The 27264-nt window shown below is 39.1% G+C and overlaps 1 protein-coding gene across 2 annotated transcripts in view; it reads left to right on the forward strand.

Moving 5' to 3' along the window:
- The first annotated feature begins 711 nt into the window (after positions 1-711).
- LOC113405121 (runt-related transcription factor 1) overlaps positions 712-27264 on the forward strand; it is an 82826-nt gene continuing 56273 nt past the window's right edge. For both annotated transcript variants that reach the window (XM_026652040.1, XM_026652047.1), the window contains exons 1-3: positions 712-1231; positions 6699-6855; positions 25944-26048. In XM_026652040.1, coding sequence (XP_026507825.1) covers positions 962-1231; positions 6699-6855; positions 25944-26048 — 532 coding nt within the window. In that variant the 5' untranslated portion in view covers positions 712-961. The remainder of the gene's footprint in view (positions 1232-6698; positions 6856-25943; positions 26049-27264) is intronic.

Below are 27264 nucleotides of genomic sequence, written 5' to 3' on the forward strand. Positions count from 1 at the left end.
CACACCAAACCACAGGGAGAACCCACAATTTAACCAACATCCCCAAACCCACGTTTTCATGTGTGGACTTTTTAGCCTCAGAGCTTGAGATCGGCTGCGACCTTTCTAAGATTTAGGAGAGACTTTGTGCCAAAGGCATTTATATCTATATTGAATTCCATGCACTGAACATTTTTTTCAAAATTACTGACAGATCATGACACGAGTACTTCTAGAGCAACGCAAGTCGAACTACTTTAAAAACAAAAAACCCTGCAGAGACCATTAATGGATTTCTGTTGTGTTTAAATTCTCTGCAGATTATACTGTAAATATTTGATGAAGTACAGTATATGTGTGTGTCTGTGTATATATACATTGTTATAGTCAGCTGACCTTTGAAAATCCTAGCTCGCGCATTGTAGTCTTTGAAGCCTGAAGCCGATTTTCGCCATTTTAGAGAGCGGCTGTTGTCTATGGAAGATACTGATGTATTTTGTATTCTATTGGGACTTTAGAAAAATCACCTGGAAGAAACTGATAGGGAATTAACTCCTGGGAAGCCCCAGGTTTTGCTTGTGTGTCTGAACGTGTGTCTTGGCTTTCCCCTGCCTAAATATTTCCCCGGTGTGCGGGATTTTTGGAGGGAGCTTTGCCTCTAATAACTCTTGTACCAGCCAAAGACTAAATGTGCAGCCTGCACAGTACACCCCCGTGCGGAAGATTGTTTCGATTATTGGATTAACTCTTCTGTTTCGCAGGCCCAGGAAGCCAAAGAGTTAAAGCTCAGTTTATTCGCTGCCTCAAACTGTTCAGCAAAATTAACTTTGGGCCAGGCATAGAAACGACTCACCCCACCCCCGAGTGCTAAGCCTGTATCCGTTTATGTTGGTCTCCAGAGGGCTGATCGCTGAAGAGTTACACTCGTGTCGCTGCTTTGTAAGAACTCTTGGGAGATTTTTCACTCAACAGGCTTGTTGTGATGCGTATCCCCGTAGATACCAGCACCAGCCGCCGCTTCACGCCGCCCTCCACCACTTTGAGCCCGGGGAAGATGAGCGAGGCGCTCCCGCTGGCTGGCCAGGAGAACAGCGGCGCCCTGGTGGGGAAGCTGAGAACTGCAGACCGCAGCATGGTGGAGGTGCTAGCGGATCACCCCGGGGAGCTGGTCCGCACTGACAGCCCCAACTTCCTCTGCTCCGTGCTCCCGACGCACTGGAGGTGCAACAAGACGCTGCCGATTGCTTTCAAGGTATTTGGCCTTTCAACACTTCTCTGAGGGAGGCATTAAACCGGAGGGGGAGGGGGGGATTGGGACAACGTACAAACTCCTCTGGTGTGCACACGGTCAGACTAGAAACGCAGCGTGTATCTCATGTAACTCCTTCCCGGAGCGGGGGCTGTTAATCTGGAGTTTGGAGATGTGTTTTAGGCGTAGTCCCACATAAGGAGGCCGGAGTTGCTGTAGGGACCGGCTCTGGGTATCCTGATTCACTGTGTTGCCCTTTATGCAATGTGGTGCACGCCGGTGAGTATAGCGGGCCCTCCTATTTAACAGTATTAGTGTATTGATTTGCTAACATGAGTCACTGGGAGAAAGGAAGCGTGGGGGCAGGACACTAGCTTTGGAGACTCTCTCTCCAACCGGTCTGTCTCTTCATCTCATTCATAAACATACCATTAAGGAGTGGTTCTATAACAAGCAAAGAACAAGGAGCTGAGTGTGTCTCCCTACCTTGTGTAACAGGATGCAACACAATCAATCACAGGGTGGATACAAGTATCAATAGCCTAAAATGACCCTTTCTGGACGGTAGTGTGTTTTGTACATAGAAGTAACCCACGACAATGGGAACATGGCACTTCTAAAAATCGGAGTTTGGGGTACTTCTGGATGAATATGTTTGTAAGACCATAAAGTACTACAGGCCACAATGTTCAAAGTTCTGTGTAAAGTTTCGCACTTACACTGTGTTGAAGGCGCCTAAATAATGGAAACTAAGAGGTGCTAAGCCCCCATTTGTGTAGAGTGGCAGGTGTTCATCCCTTTTAAAAGTCAGCTCTTTTTTATTTTGGTACCCAGTTTAGGCAGCGGTTTATTCTGAGCACATAGTGAGTTGGAAAATAATTCGTTTGTTGTTAAATATATCAATGTTTTTCCCGATTATTTTTTAAATCCAGCCCACCTTTGGCAGCTCCATCTATGAAAGGTGCTGGCTTTTCTCCTGATGGAAGTCACTAAAACTTCAAAGGTTCGAAACACTCGCGTAAGGCCACTTATTTATGAATGCTGCAGTTCTTGCACAAAAAGGATGCATGATCTCGCGGTTTCATAGACCATCAACTTTCCACCGAGGGTGGTGGTTTAAAATGAACCGAGAAGAGAGAGAAGTTTAGAAGCTCTTTTTCCCTTTTGATTTTGTTCATACTTGAAGTTGCTGTAGTACACTTACCCAGCCTGTCTGAAAACGTATGACCTTTTTCTTAAAACAAAAACAAAGAAACAAAAACCCACAAGTGTAAAACTTTAGCAGGACCCCATCTAAGAGATATGCTTGTTCTATATGCTGATATCGACCCCACTGAAGTTTTGTGTCTGCCTCCCTGGATAATCAGTACAATGTGTCTTTACAATCAAGAAGAGTAAAGAATGTAGATTACATTTAGAATATAATTGCTACAGCTTTTCTTGTCTACGTGCTCCGATTTCCTCTTATTTGGATTCAAATATTCAGTCCCCCTTACCCGCTTTTTTTAAAAAAAGACTTTGGCCTATAAATAATTTGTTTATAATGCTGAACTCCCTCCCATTGATTTATGTTTCCAACCATGAAAAAAACAACAACACGTTTTTAATTGTCCCCAAGGATGAGCCCCTGTTACTCCCCTAAAGCCTTTAATGGCGTTAAATGGTTACATTTAAGATCGGGAGTAGGACAGAATCAGCCTGTTCCTTTCACACGGGACAGGGTTCTTTCCACCAAGTTCACCGCTGCCAAACCAGATCAGAGCAGTATCCATTTGATTACGTGGGGTAATCAGTTGAGCTCTTAAAGCCTTAATACGTATCAGAACAGGGCTTTTAGGATAAGCACAAGTGTTTATTTTGCCTCCCGAGGGTTTTGTTTAGGAAGAGAGGGGAGAGGTGGGAGAAAGGAAGATCAAGTCGGAATGATCAGTTCCGAAAACCAAGATCCCCCTTCACACGACACAAGTTGATGAATTTTTATACCATTAACCATACTAACCTGTACACAGCTGCAGGTGAGTAGCTGGGACACTATAACACTACAAGGCAAAGTTATTGCTTTAAAATAGACTGGGGGAAAAAAACCTATGGGTCCCTAAGGGAGCTAGAGAAGCGAAGTCTCGAAATCTGGCTGATACTTTTGAATTCACTTCTTCTATTTCAATGCGCTCTTTGTCGCAGGCTGCAGAGCAGCTGGGGGCTGCCCAGCGTGGCGCGTTTGAAACCGTTTCCTCCTACCCTGTATTGGAAGGCGAATGAGTCAATAATGTGATTAATACCCAACGCCTGCCCCGCTCCTTCTAAACGTAGACGGAGCACGCAGTGTTTCCACCCAGCCACCTTTTCTCCCCTAGCGCCTCCGAAATGTTGCTGTCTGGTCCCTACTGGAGCTGAGAGCTCAGCAGCTAAAAGGGTTCAGTTCCGCACTCCTGTTTCTGAGCGGATCGTTTGTAATGACATGTTTGAATGGAGAGCGAGCTTTTCTCAGCCAGGTGAATGGCCAGGCTAGGAGGAGGAGAAGGGAGGGTGGATTGATGGGGTTACCTGCCCTCAGCTTCTTTACTGTTAGGAACTCGCGCGTTATGTTTTAAATAACTACCCCCCTCCCCGCTACTTTTGCAAACGAGGAAGGGGAGTCAAACGCTCTAACCTGACAAGATTATTCATTTCTAGCATTAAACCACACACACATACAAGCAAAGGTACAGCGTTTCCTGGTGAACCTCTGAAATCCTATGGTATGAGTCCACCTGCTTTCTGACTAGGTCTGTAGCTCCGCTCCCCGGCCCCCTGCTCACCATCACCAAAACTCCCCGGCTAGTGGGAACTGCAGGGGAATGAGACCTGACGTATTTGACTAATTATAAAAACAAACGCAATCTAATTGTAAATATTACTGTGTGTTTTCCAAATCGTCCCTTTTGAAAGTATTCCGATCCATTTGAAAATAATCTATATCGTGCGAAAACTGGGTAACACATAATACCTAGTTGCACAGAGTTCGGTTCAAATCATCTATATACTGCCAAGATCCTATGCTCAAATATAGGAGTGGGATTTTTAGGGAACTTGGTAATATTCATTGTACCAATAAAAACCAAGCGATTTCTACAGATTGATATGCTCTCTTTCCCCCTGTTCTTACACTCCACACAATAAAATAAAAAAAAATAATAATAATCACTTCTTGCATATAGTCTTTAGAATCAGAATTCCATTTTAAACCAAAAACATCCAGGATTTTCTTTGAAAATAAAGGAAAGTTAACAAGGAATTTAAATATTGTAAATTGCAATGATTGATGCAGTTTAATAACAAATTGTAATATAGGTTAATTATTCAATATACTGTTAGGAAATCATCTAAATCCTAATTTAAAAGACCAATTTTGTTTGGTTGGTGGACCAAGACTGGGAGGTGTGCTGTGGCATGGGTTTGCTGATATTCTGCCCAGCTCTCTGAAGATATATTTTTAAAAGCTGAACAGTATAACAAAATACTAGATATCTCCAGTCAGCAAGTTCCTACTTATCTGTTTAGTCTGTTTTATAATGTAAATGTTTGTATTTCGTCAGTGCCTATCGTTTACGACTTTTCATTCCAGTTTTTCTTTTTTCTTGTGTGTATGCACACGTTTTTATACTATTTTTATAGTAGTTTCTTCAAATAGCTTATCATAGAAGTTGTCTTTGGTGAATTGTAAATATGGTGAATTTTAAACATATTCTTTTTCAATTTAAGGGCATTATCTCAGTAATTCATGAAGGTTTGTTCTCCACTTAATATACGCATGCAAAATTCCTTAAATAATCACACAAATACTCATGTAAAACAGGGTTTTCCTAGATGTTCTTCCTTATACCTGAAGTCTTTAATACATGTAGAATAATTATTTTATTACAGGCTTTTTAAAAAATAACTTGATAAGCACATCAGGTTCATGATTGTGGATTTTGAGAGCCAAATTGCCACATCACACAACAGTCTGGAGAGAGAAAACATTGCATGCTAAGAACAGGAGGATTTGAAATACATAGTGCTGATAATACAGCATTTTTGCTGTGTACAGATGAAATCAAAAAACAAAAGCATGGGCTGTTGAGGAGGGCTGGGGAAGAGGAAGTAGAAATATATGCACAAAGAGGGAATTTTGACACAATGAGCACAACTCTATATGTGGAATCAAGAATAAGGGTTTAGAACACATCGGAGAACATTAAGGTGCAGAGTGTAGCCTATGTAAGAGAAGGAGAGATCAGAGACTTTTGAAATGTTATGGGAATTATTATGAGTAAGAAATAAGTATAATAAAAGGAATAGGTAAAGGAGCTGTGGACCTGTTTAGAAATATCAGTGTGATGTGAGAGAAACACACAAACTGGGTTGTGAAAAGTAATGAGACATTTTAACTACATGAACATGAACTAGAAAATGCTAAGAGGAAGGGGAAAAAATCAAGCAGTACCTCTGAGGACACGAAGCAGGACTGCTTACTTCCTCTTAAAATCTATAAAAGAGGAAACTAAAAAGGGCTAGATTTTATTATAATCATTTTATTTTATTTTATTATTTCACTGGTGTAAAACTGGTCTAAGCGCAGTCAGAACTGTGTCTTGCACAAGAGTTTAAGATGAAATTAAATACTAAAATGGTTAATGAAATGAGAACTGTGACACAGTTGAGAGAAATCAGAAAAGTTGAGGCTAGAAATCTAAATATCATGTAGCACATTGTATCAGAAATGTAGCATCATGTATGTTCCTAAATATTAGGTGATATTTTGTAGATATTGGCACTGCTGAAACACAATGGAAACATTAGTGACAGAGCTTAAGCCTTCGATTTAAATGTTTTGGGTTTTATCAGTTCACATTACAATTTTAACAAAGGTTTGGGACAGTTCTAATTTCATTAACTTGCTTTCTTGTTTCTAAAAGGAAAAAAGAAATGGTTTTGTGAACAGTGATCAAATGTATATTTTGGGTCTGATTTCCCACCGTTTTGCACTGGTGTATGGGCATTGAAATCAATGAAATTACATGACACAAAACTGGATTGACACTGTGGGGAATCAATTCTGTTATGTCCAAGAGACAATAGGCCTGGTTTTGCTCTTGTACTAATTTTATACCAGTGTAATTCTATTGACTTCGATGGAGTTATTCCCGACGTACTCTGATGCAATTGAGATCAGAATCGGGCCCTGTTGTTTTGATTTATTTATGTATTGGTAAATATAAATGTATGCATGTTATGTGTATTGTACATATTTATGTGCATTTAGGCGGTTTAGACATGTTTAGTTACAAATATTTTTATCTGGCTCTGTAAGCTACATTTGGAAATATATCCTATTTTCTCCAAGTAGCTTTTTAGTTTATATAATTTGTTGCTTTTCCCCTTTTCATCAGGTTATTTACTGATACATTTCACTTACGAAGACTGAGGATTCTTCTATTTAATCTTTCAGGTAGTGGCCTTAGGCGATGTCCCTGATGGGACACTGGTCACAGTAATGGCTGGAAATGATGAAAACTACTCTGCAGAGCTCAGAAATGCTACAGCTGCCATGAAAAACCAAGCAGCAAGGTTCAATGACCTCAGATTTGTGGGTAGAAGTGGAAGAGGTACGTATTTGCTCACAGCTATATTTTGACTATGTTTACTACTTGAATCAAGTTTCAATTACTTAGGGACAATTTGAACACAAAATATGTCTAGCTTCGGCACTGGAGAATCCTGCAAGATCTGGCTTGTGCAGACTCTCACAGTACAGAAACTGAGCACACATTTGTATTGTTTTACACAAGCCAATCCTCATTATGATTGACACTTCCTAACAGTGTTCTTATTTAAAAGCATATCCAAAAGACAATCCTGATTGTGCCCTTAGTTACACGGTGCAAGCTCATTAGCTTTACTGAAATCAAGGTGATTTCATTGGTGTAACTAAGGGCTGAACATAGCCCTTACTTCGGATTATATTAATTTGTGAACAGAGCCACAGCTTCAGCTGATGTAAATCGACATGACTTTGTTGTCCAAAGCAATGGCTGATAACTCCACTCCTAAGGGACAATGAAACTTTCTATGGTAAAGATAAAGCTTGTCTGTGCAGGAGTCAATGTTCTGGGGGTGCGTGAGGGGGTGCAGGGTCTTTCCCTCCAGGCTGTGGAATGAGCTCGCTCAGGAGCTCAGGATCATTCCAGACCTCCCCATCTTCTGCTCCAAGTACAACGTGCGCTTCCTTGACCTTGCTTTCTCTAACTTTAACCATATAGCAACATGTGTGTGTATATGTATATATGTATGTGGGGGGAGGGGGTATCTATATAGGTTTTATTTTTTTATATTTTACATATAAATTCCACCACAAAACACTCCACTGCACACACTTCTCCCCCTGGGGAGAGGAGGAGAGAACAAACACATGGCAGATGTTAGTCACATTGCTTAATGTAGGGCACTGAGATGAGCATAGTATAAGAACCTGAATAGACTAGAATGGAAGACTCCACTGGCTGAGGATCTGGTCCTCTGTATCTCTTTGGTGACTTTTAATTCCAAGTAAGAATAAAAAGGTGTCATTGCTATTTGTAACAACTGAGATTTGAAATTGATATAGAATATAATTCCACCCCAAAAGATGCTAAAATCCATAAATTATAGTATTAGCACACACACAGTTAATTCATTAACACATGAACAGATGATATGGGGCCTGATTCAATGGGAAAGACTCCCATTGACTTCAGTGGGCTTTAGTTCAAGCCCATAATCATAGAAAACCCAAATTGTAAACAGCCATGTTTATATAACAAGATAATTTTATGAACTCATCTTACGCTGTTCTCCTAACTCATGTAATTAGTCCCATGAACTGTTCATGTGAATAGGGTCTGTTTGCCTGAGTAAGGATTGCTGGATCAGGCCCATAGCAGAAAAGCTGATGAAAATTTGAAAATACAGCCTTCCAGTTTTAGGGTAAGGCACTAAAAGTACTTCCTATTCAGTATGCTTTCATAAAGTGCTTACAAATATATTGTTCTTCTATTAAGTTCTTATCTTAAAGTGAAGTCAAAACATAAGATTTGGCTGACTACATACAATATTGTCAGTTAAGGTTAGTTCAGTGTTGTAAAATTTATAAACCAAAACTGACATTATCTGATGCATTCAAGTAGGTTAGTTTTACCAGTTGTTTTGAGATCTGTTGTCTCTTTGGAACCAGACAGAGCCCTTTATGGCTTATTGTTCTTCCCCACCCCCATTTTTATTCGTCTGTGTACTCTCTGAGTGACCTAGTCTCCTCTTGATGTGTGTGTGAATAACTCCTATAAACATGAACGGTGTTATAAGCATACTTCAGGAGGATTGCATAGCTGGCCCATTCCTGTTCCTTGCAAAGCTTCATATTACAATGGGAGTGAGATCAGTCTTTTGACTGAAGAAGTTACGCTGATTATAGACAGCAGAATTTATTTGCTTTTGAAATGAAACTCGTATTTTGTAGATTTTTTTCTAATATAAAATCCATGTACAATTTGAGAAAACCATACCCCTTACAGATTTAAAGATGAGACATAAATTCAGAAAGCAAATACATTTTATGTGTAAAATATCCAACCAGGCCTGAAATGTCCTGTAGCTTCATTAGCCTGATATCATTCAAACCTGGTTGTTTGGGTTAGCTTCAGAATCCAATTGGCGGGGGGGGGGGAGACTGCAGTTGAAAATGTAGCTTAGTAATGCTAAGGAAGGATAATAATAGGGTAATGCAGGGATAATTATATCCATTTACTGAAAACATAAGAGATGCTGTAATGTATAAAAGTATCAGTCATTAAACATGTTCATTTGTTATATTAAAGGTTCCACCTTTTCAGTAAATGGTATTTGCATTATGATTCAGAGATGAGTGTTTAGAAAACATTTTGAAGATTCAAATGAATAGCTGGCAAAGTGGTTGAGAAGCTAATAAAAATAGACTTGCAGTTTGGTTCCTGGCCATGCTAATGAAGCTAGAAATCACAACTGTGGTCTGTATGATTTTTCAAGGTCAAAATTTGATAGCTGAGAGAACGCTAATTGTCCAAAAGAAAAACCTTGTAGGGAAGATTTTGGTAACCATTTACTTTGCTAATACCTTTTGGTTGCTAATAACAACAATCATTTATATACAATTAGAAGTTTTATTTAAAAAAATAGTGTGCTTGCTGTGATATCTTAGATTAAAAAAAGGTTATATGGGGACCTTGAATGCTACTAATCAGTCTTGGAGGTTTAATCTCATAAACTCCATTAGCTATCCAAATTTTGAGTGAATGACTAATATATGTTTTTGTTTACTCATATAACACTGAACTGTTTTCCAAAGGTGTGGCTTGTTTGCATTTGGGTGCATGGTTTCTGATGTTATGTTCTGTTGCGTTTGCATAAAGCCTAAATAATAAGGTAGCTGCTGCATCAAAGTGCATTGCTTCTTTTGATTCTTTAGTATAGGAAAATCAAGTAAAACTCTGTTTGCTGTGTAATATTTGAGCTTGGGTAAATTCAGCTCCCAACAGTGGTAATGTGATGCCAATTATACATGAACAACCATTGGAAGTTTGAGTCAGTTATGGTCATTGTGGATACCATTTGTGTGGTTTGAATTACTTGAAATCACTACTCTGATGTAACAAAGAAGGGCTCTACACTGTGACAATTCAAGTTCATGCCTCACTTTCTCTTATGATGTGTCAGTTATCACTGGAGGTTTAAACATCACTGTTAAAAACCTCACAGAAATGTTGACAATCCACTTCTCATTTTCAGAGGATAGAAAATAATCATTCTCACTAATTTTAACAATTACCCTTAATTCTGACCCTCGGCGGTGCTGTAAAAGGAATGTGAGACATTAACTGTAAATATAGGTAACTATAGCTATTGTTTCATGTGTCCTTGTTCAAGACAATAGGTCAGATTCTCACCTATGTAAATTGGCGATGCTCCATTGACTTTAATAGAATTACACTAGTTTACACCACTTGAGGATCTGGGCCTGTGTGCACTTTGATGCACAAGTGTGTGCCAAATAGTGGCTGAAAGATAATCAAATAACTGAGCTATATTTCGATGTTCATTTTACATTTAATAGTGAAGCAACAGGCCTGTATTGCTATTGCTGGGCATGCAGTGTGATGTTCATTATTTAAAAAAAAACACTTGATTTTCTCGATACCAACACAGGAAAGTGAGGGTATCACAGATCTTCAGAAACACCAGGATGTTGTATTTAGGAGACTTGGCTTGCCCTCCAGTACAAAGCAGATTTGCATTGGAATTGGCTGATGTCCAGGATTACTATTCCTCACCCTCAGTTCAGAATGCCACTGGGAAAACCTGCCTGTCTGGCTTGTAGGCCTTAGTAAGTAATTTCTAAAAGAACAATGTAGTTTAAGGCTTAAGAAACTTTAAGCTTCTCTGCCTGACAAGCTGGTAAACATCTTCCTTTATTTTTTTCTCCCAAATTTTCCCTTCATTCATTCATTTTTCAAATGTAATTATTCTGTACCAATGCAAAGTATGTAGCTATCTTAATATAGCTTATTATGATGAAATAAAGCTAACACGAAAAGCCAAATACCACACAGGAAGTTCACTGGCTAAAATTAAAAAGAAATAGTTATTTTAGAGAGGGAAAGTTTCAGGGTCTGGTGGACACTACATTGATTCCACATGGAATCATTTATCCAAATAACTGTCTGCTTTGTAGGTGGCAACATTTTTTTTTATGTTTTCTGGGTGAAAACTACTTTGAATGGGTTAATATATTAGTAATTGATGTGAATGTATCTTGGTTTACCTGCAGAAGCTGTCAATCTTACCTTTAAACATTTTTCTGGAGTTTAATGATTATTATAACTAGTTTTATTGCAAGATCTTTTTACATTTTTTTTAAAGAAATAAAAATGAAATTTGAAAATTCAGCAACTGGCAGGGTCAGAACCACATGAATAATTTGGCAGATAAGAATATGCCATTTTTCATTTCTATGAAACATAAGAAAATGTAAGTCTGTGCCACTGGTTTTCACTTCACTAGCCTATATGAGAACACTTGGAGGATATTACAAGACATAATCAGAGATATTCATTTTAGGTCTCTTTCTTCAAGACATAAATTTGAGGAAGAAAGCTCAGTTTAAACTGGAATGTAGATGACAGAAATGTGCTAACAAGTTACTGGGCCAGATTCTGAGTTCATTTCGTTTTTACTTGCCTTCTAATGGCAGAATTTGACTCATTCTGTGTAGCTTTGTTTTCTGACATATTATTTAAGGGCATTTTTGTTAAACTTTGCTTTTACTAAAAGTTAAACGCATTTAAAATTATTATAGTATTCAGAGTGCAGACTGGAACTCAACAGAGTATAAAAAGCAGTAAAACTTGTCTTAAGCAATTACCTGGGGCCTGATCCAAACTCGCTGGCATTAATGGAAAGACTCCCATTGACTTCAGTTGGTTTTGTATCAGACCCTTGGATAACAATTAATTGGGATTTTAAAATAAAATACTGTGGGGAGGGGAGTCTCTTGAAACAGGAGGTTGCCTGAAAAGGATGGCCTCTTATATAGATTTCACTGTATTAGAATTGATCAGCTCAAAAGAGAAGAAAAGTAACAACAGTGTATTTGAAAAAGAAAAGTTGCAGTCTAAAAACAACATTGTTGTATAACATATGATATTTTGATAAACAGCAAGATAGACAGATAGAGGTGATGGTCCAGGGGTTTGATAATAGGATACAAAGCCAGAACTATCTGTTGCTTGTGTTGTTCATATCCTGTGTATTAATAAAGAACTTCTGTTTCCGGGTCTGTCAAGTTAGTATCATCCTCGATCACTGACTTTCCGAAGGGTGAAATTCATCCCTGCACGGAGGGCCAGCACACCACTGATGTTACACAATGGGACTCTGCTGGGGGGGAGGAAGGGGAGTTGTGACTGGAGGAAGCTGTGTTTCCCTGTGTGCTGTGGAAAGTGGTGCTGGAGAGTAGCTTGGGGAGGAGCCTTGGGATATTTTGAGTGTGCCAATCCAGTGTCCCTAAGACTTGTTGCAAGTGGTGAAGGCGCTGTGGTCACTACTCCAGCCCACAGGTTGTGGTCACCACAGCATACTGGACTGCAGATACAGACCCTGGGTCTGGGTTAGAGGGGGTAAATTTTGCCTCCTACTATTTGCATATTTCACCTGCATTAAGTTTGATTATTCACACTTTGTATAAGTAAAATGAATATCACCCTAAGAGAGAGAGGGGGGGGGTGTTTATTCACAAGGCTGTGTGCAGCTGTTTGTTAATATTATTGTAAACTGTTTTTCAATTGGTTAAAACATTTTTTCTGGTTTTATTTTTCTCTTTGTTTATTTGTAGAGAACTACTCAAAAGTCATTGACCTTTTAAGACTGGGAAAATAAAAGTTGTTAGTAAAGAAATTATTAGAAAGCAGGACTCTGCAGGATGGGGACTGTCTTTAACTTTGTACAGCATGTAGCATGTTCTCAGTGCTTAACAAATATGTATTATGAATGATACTATGCCATGTGAGTAAGATATGTAAGCACAGAGATGAAATACAATATAAGCAAGTTTCAGCTCATCATTTCAGGTAGGATTGAAGTATTCTTTTAGATTTCTCTGTAAAATTAAGTGTCATGGCAAAATCTGACATGAAAACTCTCTGCATTTATATAATGTATCATAGATCTTGCAAATCAAATAGTGGTGATCCATCACTGTGGGGAAAGATATGCAAATTATATTAATTAATAACACAGTCCTTTAGACAAAGTCACTTTCTTGGTGCAAGCTTTCATTGGAAACTTAGTGGGGAGAGGGGAGAAGAATTCTTTATAAAACTGTACAACCAAAACTGACTTATGTTTGCATTGAATATATAACTGTAGACATTTCTGTATGAATTGCTGATTGTTAAGGAAGTATACGATACAGTTCAGCGAGGATATTTGAATTGAAAACATCATGTGGTCCGGAGGGTTCAGCATGACTCCTGCTATCTTTGCCAGCTGACAGACATTCTATTGGGTTACTTAAATTTGGTCTGGGCAGGAGAAGTTTCAGTCAGAAAGTGTCAATAGGAGAAAAATAATGGTAGAGTGATTTTTAGAGCTTCCTGTCTCCGGGAGCATTATGGTTGTAAACAGCGATCATGCCAAGTGCTGAACTACTGGCCTAGTTCCAATAACAATAAATCTACTTTTTGGTTGCACGGAGCCGTGCTTGAACATTTTGTTTTAAACTTGGGATGATGATGATGATGATGAGATAGTGCGTTGTTATCTGAGAGTTTTCTTATTTTGTATGATTGTAAAAGAAGTTCATCTTAGGAGGATACTGTTTATGGAAAACAAAGTATTTCACTGAAAGAAGAGGTTACATTGTTTCAAGAAATCTGTTTGCCTTTAAGCATTTTTTGTTTTGTGTTTGGTTTGGTTTGCTTTTCTTTCTTGTGTGCCCTCTTTTAGACATCTTCTCAAGCAAAACTGTCTGGAAAAAAAGTCACACCAAGAACAGCTGCTGATTTGTAGTCAAAATAAAATCATTAAGAGAAAAATAATTAGTGCTCTGGCCTGAGGGCACTTTAATGAATTTCAAATGACTACTCTAAAGTGTGCAGCTCTCATCAACTCTCTTGTACTTAACAAAAGAACTGAGGGTGTTCTAAATCAGTGGTGCACAACTGTTGCCATACAGAGGGCCACGATAATATAATGTGCATATAAACTTACATAAGCCTCCAGCACTTTGGGGTCAATTTGTATTGTCCCCTCATATAGCATTTAGAGTAAATGGGGTGGGGGGGGACATTTCGTTTAATCTTAAATCTTTTGCTTCTCTTTTCTCCCATTTTTAATCCCTTTTCTCTCTTTTTGACTACGACTTTCCTTCTCAGACCATTTCTTTCCCTTTTGTTCTCTGTCTCTTTAACTAAAGTCGCTCCTCTTTTTCTGTGTTCTCCATCTCATTTTTTCTCTTATTCCTGCTCCTCTATTACTAGAGTCTATTACTATCCCCCTCCATTTCTTGTCCTAGAGCCACTGAGTGAAATTCTGACCCCATTGTAATCAATGGGAGTTCTGTCATTGACTCCAGTGGGCCTGGGTTTTACCCTTTGCCTTCAGGGTGCCTCTTCCCAAGCCAATTGTAGCCTGAAGCTCAGCTCTGCTTTCTTAAGCTACCAGCTTCAGGCACTTTACCCTGCTAAGGTGGTATAAATTATTGTTATTTAATGTTTAGATTGTGATAAAACCTAAAGGCCACAAGCAAGTTGGGCTCCATTGTGCTAGGCAAAGTACCAAAATGGCTTTTATGTCGATGAAAATAAGGCCCTCTAGTTTTTAACCTCACCCAGTCAACTAGCAGTAATACTTCTGCTCCCTTCTTGTGGTCAAGGGGTTGCTTCTAATACTATGCAAGGAAGGGAGAGGCATTGGGTGGCGGGAGTGGGTGTAGAAGGAGGAGCTCCTGGAGGCTGACAAGTGGGAAGTGGGGAGGAGCAGCTACTGGAAGGAAGGAATGAAGCTACTAGAGCTCTGCAGGGAAGTGCATGCAGTGAGTTTCCTGTCCAGTTTCCTGAAGTTCAGCGAGAAGCTGCAGGAAACACATTGATAGGCAGCCATATATAATTGACAGGCTGAAGGTAACGTACCACAGCTGTAAAAGCTAACATAGTAATGTCCATGCTTTGAAGTCTTAAAGGGACTTTCTAATGTAGCTAAGTCTTCAGTAAGGAACTTTCTATTAGTGGGAGGTGCTAGGTGTTCATACAGAAATCTATCTGTATCAGTGGTTCTTGGACATCCATTAATACAAGTTACCCCAAGTTGTGTATCAGGGGTGTTACATCAGTGTAATGCCAGTGTAGATGCGTCCTACTCCCACATCAAATGAGTCATTGCAAACAGTCCTCCTGCTGATGTTCCACACTTGCACCACTCACTGCAGAACTCACCTCTCTGGTCATCTTTCTACATTCCACTACTCGGGGGTCATCTGGGCTGGAGGTCACTCACTTGTTCAACTAGTGCTGACAAACACACAGGTGCCATTTGCCAGCCATATTCAGAGTGGGTGCACACCACTCTTTTGAAGCCTGTGTACTGACACCATCTTTGTTCATGCATCTGCCTGGAGCAATGTGGTGGTCATTGGCTTCATTGTTCTGCAGGGTGAGAAGTGTGCCCAGACCCAGCTGGGAACTAATCGCCAAAATGCTAAGATCTTCCAGTGTCTGTCTGAACAGGTGGCTGAACTGGGATTTGTCCAAAGTGAAAACCAGTGCAGACAAAAGGGCAAGGAGCCAAGACAAAATCAGTAAGGATTACAGCAGGTGAATCAATAGCTGGTACTCTTTAAGCTATTACACAATAAGCACCCTAGGCTGGGAATAGGCCATACTGAGAGGTGGAAAATGCCATCTTTTACATGGAAAAATGAAGGTTTTCCCAAACATGCTTCTGAAAGAGAGGCACTATTTAGGCTTGGCAGAATTCAATTTTTTTTATATATATAGTTTTGATGGATCATATCAATGTTTATTTTTAATCACTTTTTAAGATCTGTATCCATTTAAATTTTCAAAGTAGTGGGAAATTATGGGGGATGGTCAGACTATTTAATGGCAGTTGTGATTCAAAAAGTTATAGCTTTATAGACTAATGTAAATTGTCAACGTCATGGGTCAAAATATGAAAAGTCAATATCCTTAAATCAACAAATGGTACTTATTTTTACTATTAATTTGCTAGTCCATTTGTAACCAGCCTAATTCAAAATCCAGCCTCAGTCTAATGAGTTCTCCAGCAGCATTTTTTGTACTTTGTTTAGCTGTATATTTTGATTATTCTAGATGGAATTTTTTTTAATCTGTTTGCATGTGTATAGTGAAATCAACATTTACCGGCATTCCCCAATAAAAATCTAATCTTTCCAAGTCTAGTAATATTCTAGCAGGTACAGGGCTGGGAGACAGGAATTCCTGAGTTCTAATTCTACCGCTGCTATTGACTTGTTCTGTGACCTTGGGCAAATCACTTAACCTTTTAGTGTGCGTCTCATCACCTATAAAATGGGAGTGATAATTTCTACCTCCAGAGGTGTTGTAACAACACATTAACATTTTGAAATTCTGAAGTGTTACAGAAGGTTTAAATACTATTATTAGAATTAATGATCCCAAGGTATTTTTGCAAGGATAAGGCCACATTGTAATTTTATTCTGCCTCCCTGAGTTCTCCTCTCCATTTCATTTTTTTACAGTGGGTTTTCCCCCCTCTATACTATTGTGTAGCATCACTGCACTCTGCTAAACAGCTGCTGCATTCCACCCCAGAGATGGCTGCATTTCACTGGTGGACAAAGTGACTTCAGGATATTTGTAAAATACTGGGGGGCTCTTTTGCAGTGAAAGGATCTGTGTAAATATAAAACATTATGCTGGATGAGTCTAAAAAAGCAGCACTTCTGCGTACATAGGTGGCCATAACTCAAAAGGACCAAGCCAGTATCTTGAGCAGAAAATTAGCTACCGAATGGCAGAAATGAAGTGCTATATGTCAGGCTGATCTTTGTGGGGGAAAAAATCACTCTTCAGTAATTCAGTCCTCCCAACCCCTTTTACAAACATTAGTAACATGCAAATATTTATGAAGTCCACGTATGCCTTTCAGTGCTCAATAATATTTTTGCAATAAACATCACATTTTAGCAATAAAGCCGTATAATCCCTTTGTACTGCCACTGTGCCACACAGGTTGGGCACCCAACAGCTTCTCATTCCTCCTGTACTGTAATTATTGTCTCCACCCATGTTGCTAAGAATTTTATAGAGGCGCTGCAGCAGCTCTACTTACAGTTCAAGGCTGCTTGGCTTCTCCATTAAGAGTTCTCTTTTCAGTCTTTTAATCAAATGCTTTAATTCACACTGAAAACTTGATCTGCAAGCCTCCAGCCTAACAAAGCATTTCCACACAACATTCCCTATAAAGTGGATCTGTTGTTTCTTAGGGCAGGATGAAATATATATTTTTTTCTAGTTTCCAACATCATTCTTCCTTCCAACGTACACTATGCTACACTATACTCCACCACACTGCGGGGATGCTTAAAAGTTGAAACACATAAAATTAAAGAAGTTAATGTACAAATATACACATCTGGCCAAATTCCTGCAGTTACCCCCAATAAAACCTGACCTATGAACTTGAATAATGCCATGATGTCATCTCCAGATATATTGCTTTTTTGTGGGGGAGAGTACTGCTGATGTTGATGTAATCCCCCGTAGGTAATGTGATTCAATGTAAGATAATTATTCTACTATCATCATGTTCTCAGAGACCTCCCTCCTGCCACCCTGGTCCCAGATCTGTAGACCTCATGCATAATCTCCTCCCTTTTGCTCCGTTACTTCCTGTTACACTTCTTTCCTACCACTGCCTCCTGCCTGATAAGTGGCTGTTGACTTTATCCAGCTAGCATAACTGAGGATATTAGTATGCAGACAAATCAGGAAGGCTGACGTGTATCAGGAAGTAACTGAGCAAAAGGGAGGAGATTATGCATGAGGTCTATGGGTCTGGGACCAGGATGGCAGGAGGGAGGTCTCTGAGAACATGGTGATAGTAGAGCCAGCCGGGGTCTACTAACAATCACCATTCGGTATCTAGAAAAGTGCGGAAATCGTGCATTAGTCACGTCTCTGATTTAGTCAATTCACTTGTCCTGTTCCAAAATTCATAAAATATAAGCAAGTTTTACATTTAAAAAAAAATCAGAATTAAATTAAGCTCTATGGAATTCACATTTATTTAAAACATCAATATTTAAAAACTGATAAATGAATAATCTCAATTCTTAAATGGGAAAAGGGTTATCAAGTCTCTGCCAGGCAAACAATGGAACAGCAGCACCAGCTGCACTGTGACACACATTCTCAGAGTGGCAGGGAAAACTTGGGCATAGAGACTCCCCGAGCAGTGAAGGAGAAGGGTGGCATCATGCTAGTGCCTGAGACTGGGAAGTGAAACTGACTATCAATGCAGAAATGAAACTGACTCTACATAAAACACTGTCAAATGAAAAAGTAAACAACTGAAAAATATATAGAGAGAAAATCTGTCACTGTTCATAATCGGAGGGCCCAGTCGTGCAGCTCTTACTCACATGAGTAATCCTTATTCATGTAAGCAAGGATTGCTCTTCCAAGAATTGCAGGATCAAACCCTAAGGCAACAGTTGTTACAGTAATACATAAAAAAGTGTTCAGACAGAAATGTGATATTTGAGTTCACCGTGTCCCATTTATTGTCTGTATGCTAGCATCCTCAGTTATGCTAGTTGGAATGTGTACTGCTCGGGGATACTAGTCTACTTCTTTCTGAAGAAAAGAGGAGCATTCACACACTAGGACAGATTATCAACTCTGCTACTGCAGGGCAAAGGGTAAAAAAAAATCCATTTTAACTAGGTACCTGGGGATTTGCCAGTGTAAGAGGATTCCTCAGGTAGTGTATAGCTGTGGTAGCACAGGGCACATGGCTGGTGCTGTGGCTAGAGCACTGTTGTACACCAGCAATACCTGTCTGCCAGAATAGCCCCAAGGGGCGTGGAGAGCCAGGCACATTTTTAGACCTTTGTGTCTGCTCTAAATTGTCCTGAGGGCTGAACCAGCCTCTGACTGGCCCCAAAATCTGGATCTATTAGTTTTAATATTTTATGTCAAAATTGTGCATTTAACAAAAATTCTTTGTAGTGGGATGGCTTTCTTAAAACATAGCATTAATGAAAATCCTCACCATATGTGTAATGTTTTTTAAGATAGATTGGATTCTAGGACCCAAAAAAGGTTGATGTTGGTGTCCCTTTTAATATCACTTAATTTCACTTTTGGAATTCAGTGACTTAATATACACACCATGCTTCTAATAGAGTGAGGTAAATACACCTATTTATGATTCACAAAATAATAAAGTGAAGATTGTTTCAATCCAAATACACCCTCTCCCTGCCACCACACATATTCTGAAAATTTTTGAGAAACTAATTCAACATGCAGGAAAATTAATTATAAATCCCGAAAGCATTTGATTTGCTCGCTGTAGAAAAGGTGGGTGTATGGGTGGGGGAAATGTGAGAGTACAGCTTGCATCTGTTGTTGGTCAGTATGGGTATGTCTACGCAGAAGCTGGAAGGTATAAATTCCAGCTTGAGGAGACAAAGCCACGCTAGCTCTGAGCTAGCATACTAAAATAAGGGGTGTAGCTACAGTGGTGTGATGAGCTAGCCCCCCCAAGTACAATCCCATGTGAGACCTGGGTGCATAGTCAGGGCAGCTAGCCCCTATCACTACTTGAGCCGCACTATATTTTTAGCCTCCTAACTTGATCGGAACTAGCATGGGTCTGACTCCGTAAACTGTAATCTACACCTTCCAGCTCCAGAGTAGACATACTTTATGGAGTGCTGCAGGGAACAGAAATGAAAGCAAAGAGTGGAAGCCAGTAGCTGAGTTGCACCCAAATTACTAGTGTCTGTGTTGCTGAGCCATTAGTATTCAGATGATTCAGAATCTTATCACACAGTGGATTAAATTCTGTAGTTCTTATTTGGGGCAGAGAAGGAAGGACAGTATTTGGCCCTATGGGTGAAATCCTGACCCTACTGAAGTCAATAGCAAAACATCTATTGATTTAATTGGGGACAGAATTTCACCCTATACGGATAAATGTAGAAGTAAGAACTTTGTGCAATGAGACACTTGGAATTATCCAGTAGAAATGTTGCAGAATATAGCCATACAGTTAAGTTGATGGAATCACTTGGCTGGAAGGGTGCAACAGCTGCATCTCCAAAATCCCACATTTCACAGGCACAGGCCTCCATTTTCATGTGGGGAAAAAAAGGCCTATTGTGCATGCAACTACCTGTTTGTGCTCACAGTTATTTGGTTTCTAGGTGCAAATAATCATTTGTACACAGTTTTGCAGGCATACCCATTGTGCTCTCATTGTCAAATTTGGCTTATAGTGCAGTGGTCACCATTAAAAATTCTGTATTTGACAACTGGTACCGCACAGTAGTATATGAAGTTACTGTAGTTTCTCTTGTGCTTGAAATAATAGCTGTCTGTGGTATCTATGTGATAATGGTTAACAAAAGTTAACTCTTTAATATCTTCTACTTTAACTATAATTGTTCTCCTATGAGATGCCCACTGAATGAAATGCCATTGGCAAAGTTGTGTCCTTAGTTGTATGAAACTGCCACTGAAGACAACAGGAACAAGACAGACATCTGAGGACAGAATTTTACCTTGTTTAGTTTTTTCTAGACTGTCACACAATTAGGTGAAGCATTTAAAAAAATAAACCATGCACTAAGCAACTCACTAACTAACTGAAAGTCAGTTCTACTACTCTTAGTCATCCCATCAATTTCAATGGGATTATTCAAGTAGTAAGCAATTACTCAATCAAGAGTGGCAAAATGTTTCCCTAATGTATAGTTGTTAATGTTGTGTGTGTGTGTGTGTGTGCGCATGTTCGTATGTGTGTATATATTGCATGTACATACAGCCACACACATTATAAACAAAAATAGTAGACATCTTTACATTGGCACTTTGGCAGATACCTAGGGAAGTGTCATGAGAAGTTTGAAAGATATATAACTATCATCATTTAGCACGGTTTAATAAAATCAGATGAACACATAAGTATGAAAAAGTAGTAGCAGAAAATATTGTACCATAATTTCTCTTACTATAATGTGGAAACTTCTCTCAGACATCATGGAATTAGCTATAATATCATCTGTGTTGTATTGTGTATTTTTGTTTTACATTTCATATTTTTTCATCCATATTGCTTGGCCTTGTCAGTGCAAACATTCTTGGCTCCTTTCCCATTTTTGCTTCTTTTCCAGTTTGTTAAAATAATGCATTGTAATTACTTAAGAAAACCAATAATATTCTATGACAAAAGAAATCCTAAAGCAACATATAGCTATTGTAACCATATCATCAGCTTCTCTTGCTTTTTTTCCCTTCTGCACCTTATTGGCCCAATCCTGAAGCTTTTACTACAGTTTTGTCCAATCCTCATTCAGACACTCCTTCCCCCTCCCACCCACCCCCCCCTTGATTGAGCTGGGAGTTTTGCCTGAGAAAAGACTGAATAAAAATGGAATGGAGCACTCATAATATGGTCTGTAATCTCTAAAGTTCTTCTCTCATCTCCCCCACTTATTTCTCTTCCACAACCACAACCCACATGAGAAGACAGAAAACCATCCTTTAAAAACATCTGGCGAGCCCCGCTGGCCACATGTCTTCTGTGCTACTTTCTGTTTGCCATTCTCTGTAGTTTGCCTGGGTGTGCTGCTTTGCATCCACACACATTCTAAAAAATGCCTCCCATCCATAGAGCCATCTCGTTCTTGTAATTACATCTCTCAGGGATGACTAATGCAATACACAAAACCTCTTTGCATGTTACGAGGTTGTTGTCCAGGATTCGCTATTTTCCCACCTTGACTTCATTCCCTTTCAAAAGCTGCAAAGGCCCCAGATTACAGCAACCCCCTCTCCAGCTGAAGAGGCTGGAATGCAGCTCCCTGAAGAGCCCTTCAACACAATGTCAAGCATCATCCAGAGGGTGCACAGGGAGGGCACTTCAAGTGTCTCATTTTTCCCTGGTTCTCACTGCATTTCCAGTCCCTGCCAGACTGGAAATGACTGAGCTCAGGACACAAGTATGGATGCCTGTCTGGCAGAGCAGTGCACTATCATTAGACCATCAAGCTATGATTTTTAGAAGATTTTTTTAATCTATCTTTTCCTTTGACGTTTTAATCACCAGTGGCTCTAGAGAGTATTCCTGTGTAGTTTCTAATGCAGCCATCAACGTAGTATCTAGGCACCATATACAAAATTAAGTGTTACTTATTGACTGTCCAGAAATACAGCTAGTTCTCTTCCCCGTGTTAAATTGTTTTTTCAAGTGAATCATGGTGGGGATCTTGCAGGAGAAACATTGCCAGGCTGTTGTGTTACCCTAATACTGGGGACAGATCTGATTGACTGAAACAGTGAATCTTGTACTGTACCTTTAAAGATGCAAGACTTGGGCTTATCTTGTTGTTGCTGGGAGTATATTCCAAAGCCAAGGTCCCTCTGTTGAAAAAGCCCCAGGCTCCTGAAAGTTTTATCCTTGGGATCAAGAGCTGCCACATCCTTGATGTTAGGAGCTGCCATGGATAATTACAGAGGGAGTGGCAGTCTCTAAATCTTGCTCATTAGCAGTGTTAAAGAAAGGACCTCATATGAGATCATTTCACTATTCTCAACCAATATGCCTACATATGCACAGTAATTTCCAATTTTAATTACCACATATTGTGTGTGCATGATCCCTAGTCCATTTGTGCATAGTCTTTCCATTTGTGCTTTGTGGATTGTTTAAAACAGGGGTCTCATCTCTTTCCATTAGCTAACAAAGGGCTGTGTGCTGGGGAAATCTGACTGTCATTTATCAAGAAACTAATCTGATATTTCTTTTGAACCAAAATTTAATAACCAGTTTTGACAGATCATGTGTGTTTGTATACATCTCTGTGTGTAATAGGCACATGTGTATCTAGGAAAAAATGAGATCACAGATTTAGGCTGCATGCTAATACACAGATGCAAGGGGAAAGTTTGGGGGTGCATTCATCCTATGATCTTTATGCACATGTATGTTTGATTAATTCACGTAAAATTAGGTTGGATACATTTCTAGCTAATTTTACCTGAATCAACCAGACATATAGTTAATACATGTGTAATGAGTAAAACCAAATGCAAATTAAACAAAATGGCCAGAGGACTACAGTGGAATTGTCAGAGAGTAACAGTAAGTGACACATAGGCATATGGTTATTTAGTCCTGTGGTTAACCAGCATGTGGTTAATGAGTAGACTTCTATAAACAGTAAAAAGTAAGTGGAGTGTCTTCCTGCTTTTGCCAAATTGTGTCACAACAGGCACCATCATTTTGAAATCTAATAAATTTTGAAGAATATCTTTGAAGGAGTTACAAATATTGCACCTGGCCCTGATTCTCTATGGTAATTTTTTTGATTTTACAATCACATTTAACGATTAAAAATATTTTCTCACTCCTTGTATGTGTGAAAATCCTACAGAAACAACAGGGGGACTGATGAGTGTGTTAGGGAAACAGTGAAAATGCCCCATTAAGTGTTATCATATGTCCCAAGTAAATAAACTGGAAACATTATAGCTAGAAATAGATTAATAAATAGAAAAGTATTATTTTTCTCTAATCTCTTTCAGTTATAGGCATTTTAGGTGCTACTTGAAATAACAGTACGTAAAATATTTTCCTAAAGAAGCAGGATATGTTTTTGGCTTGATTATGTCCCTTTAATATTAGTTAAAATCTCATGTTTTGGGTGTTAATTTTCTTGGGGAGTTTTTAATAGTAGTTATTTTTGATCCCTCATAGAAAAGTCTGAGTATTGGCAACATAATTGTTATGATCTCTCATACAATTTGGTATTTAGAAAATGTCAAAAACACATTGGCCTTGAGTCTGGCTGAGTGGACCCAAGTCAGGGGTCAACGGTCTTGAGGCATGGATCAAAGGTGGCTTTTATGCCACCTTTACAGCTCCTCCCGATACCTGGAGCTACCTTTCAGCAGAGGTTGGAAGGGTATTAGGAAGGCACAGGACTGGGATGTAGAAGAATTGAGTTTTAATTCCCGGCTCAGATACAGACTTGTGTATCGTTGGCTGAGACACTTAGGGCTTGTAGCAATGCACACTAGAGGGGGTGCAAATTCTAAAGCACATCAACACACTGTGCACTAACTGGCCGTGTAGACCCTGCTGGTGTGCACCGAAAGTTCCCTAGGGCACATTAATGTACTTCTGTTTGGAAAGGAACTACATTAGCATGCACTAGGAAACTTTTAGTGCACGTCAGCAGGATCTACATGGGCCAGTTAGTGCACAACACATTGGTGTGCTCTAGAATTCACACCCCTGTAGAGCACATTGCTGCACTGTGTAAACAAGCCCTTATTTAACCTGAGCTTTACTGCTCCATCCTAATTCACAGGGACATTGTGAGGACAGAAACCATTAATGATTATAAAGTGCTCAGATATTAGTGCTGAGGGCCATACCAATACCTAGATAAGAACTGAGTTCAGATACTATTGAAAGTGAAACTGTCTTATTCTCGTCACACGTGGATGTATACCTACATCTATATAAACAAAGCAAACTATAACAATTGGAAGCTTTCATCAGAAGAACCCTGAGACTTGGTTGACAGGAATGTTGGAGACCAGCAATGAGGTGCTTTTTGTAGCGGTGTGTGGGAAAGTTTGTACAGCACATGCCTATGCAAGTATAACCTCAATTATCTGAAACTCCCCATTGTCCAAATCAGGGCCATGTTTCTTGAAAATTCTATGATTATCCATGTCCCCCATGACATTCAGAGAACTATACTAAAACTGGCTACAGGTAGTGCTGTCAGCCTTTTATTTCTGTAAATGCCAAAGTAATGATTAATATTTATACAGTGCTTTACATTGTCAATATGCCACACATTCAATAACTAAATAATCTGAAGAACACTAGGCAAGTAGTAGTAGTATCCCCATTTTACAAATGAGAGTAAAAGGAGTTTGCACCAAAACAGAAGCAGAAATATTTAAATGCATTATAATAATGAGGGCCTATATCATAATTTCTTATCTCCATTTGAACCACCAAACGACTAATTTTCAAAACTCAGAACTATGGCATGCACATACTATATCTGAAGTCTTCCCTTTGAATTATAGTGAAACCCATCATAATATCTTAGCAAAACTTTCCATAGAAATCCAGGAAGCAAGTTTTTACCCACAAAGGGATAAAATAAAAAAGCTGAGTTTGTATAAAATATTCTTGTCCAGGTTTAAAACAAGGGGGAGGAAGTGGAGGAAATCCAGAACAATCAGATCACTGTTATGTCTTCATGGAACTCTTTAATTCCCTTCAGACAAACTATAGAGATCTTTTTTTATCTTGTCTCTATAATTTCTTGGAGCTATGGTAGTAGATTTCTCTGTATTTTAAAGGATTCCTGTTTATTCTGTAGAATTGATCCAACACTAGCTTGAACCATCTACCATGGGATTTTCAGCGTTTCCTAGGGGACTTGAACATCCCTTTGATTTAATGGGAATTGTGTGTTCAGATTCCTTAGGCAGCTTTGGAACTCAGCCATAATTTATAGGGCTCTGTGAACTAACACCCTTAACAAACATAGATCAGTTGTAAGTGGTAGTGTGGATAATTTAAAATATAACTGTCCAGCTGTAAACTGTGTATTTTACAAAGTATAAATAACATTAAATGTAAATCAATTTGTTATACGTGCTTGGAGCAGTAGCCATGTATGGAATATACACAGCCTTGGATTGCCCTGAAGTGGATGTGAAATGCTGCACTGTATGGACACATATATAATATATAGAGACTAAAATATGATGTGTTTTCGAGCTGTTGAAAATGACAGATACAAATTATCTCAGTGCATGTTGTATTGTAATTATCAGTAAGAGAGTAATGTGCTTTCCTGTTGCAGGGAAGAGCTTCACCCTAACCATCACAGTCTTTACAAATCCTCCACAAGTAGCCACGTATCACAGAGCCATCAAGATAACGGTGGATGGACCTCGAGAACCCAGAAGTAAGTGATCTGGCAACAATGTTAATGCAGGTGTGAGATTCCATATTAGAACAGGGGTTCATCACCTGTCAGATTAAATGCAGCAAAATATAAGATAAATTGGGAGCAATGGATGTACTTTGAACTAAGGCTATCCACTAATGATTTTAAGTATGCCTCTCTAGAGCTTAGTTCTGCACGAGTGTATTCTGTTGTTCAAAAAAGTATTTGAAGTGCTCTGCACTTGAAGGCAACAAACTCAGGTATGATTTGTATAGTACACAAGACCGAAGGGATATTGGGTAAAAAGAGGACAGGACGTACATTATGCAGCATTTCCTGGTCACTTTGACTTTCAGATGGTCATAGGATTTTTAACTTTAGAACCCAAGATGCCATTAGTCTAACTTTTCAAAGTTGGCAGGCAAAAGCAAAAAAAAAAAAATTCAGAAAGATGACAACCACTGTTCTTCTATATAGTTTATTGTGCCTCATGCTGGTTTATAACTTAGGAAAACTGTAATTGTTAAAAACAGCCCTTCAAACAGACAGATGGAATTTACTCCACTGGGGCGCACATTTTCACAGACAGTAGTTCTTGCCAAATTTTTTTAAAGCATTAAGTATGAATAGAAGATGAAAGATTTGATATCTGTAGGGACAAATCCACAAATTTCACACAAGTACAGTTTTTGGAAAAAACAGATGTACAGTCATCAGATGTTTGTGCAACATGTGCTCTGCTTATTACCATGGGCAATAATTAACCTCAGTCACTAACCTTCATGTAGAATTTTCATATTTTTTATCAAAATGCCTTGATGTAAATTGAGGTTTGTGGTTTCCTTCTTTTATTCCCTCTGCACATTTGGCATAGGTTCTAACTGTTGCTTAAGAGAAGTCATCCCAGGAGAGGAGAACAGAAAGAAACGAACACCCACTAGAGGGTGATCCTTGTAAGCCAGGGTTATTTACTGAGCGTTGGAAGAACAGTGAGGTTCAAATGGATAAATATAGTAGGTTAGAAAACTCTCAGGCTTTCAGCTGCCTTTTATTCTTAATAGTTGCCTGCAATTATGGACTGGATCCTCAGCAGGTATAAATCAGCATATGCAGCTATACTAATGTATTGAAGATCAGGTCCCTGGGTTTTTAGGATTTGAGGCCAGCCTTTGAAACACAGAGGACCTTTTCTTTCTTTCTTTCTTTCTTTCTTTCTTTCTTTCTTTCTTTCTTT

The sequence above is a fragment of the Terrapene carolina genome, unplaced genomic scaffold (assembly GCF_002925995.2).
Source record: "Terrapene carolina triunguis isolate 2854851 unplaced genomic scaffold, T_m_triunguis-2.0 Scaffold31, whole genome shotgun sequence".
NCBI lineage: Eukaryota > Metazoa > Chordata > Testudines > Emydidae > Terrapene > Terrapene triunguis.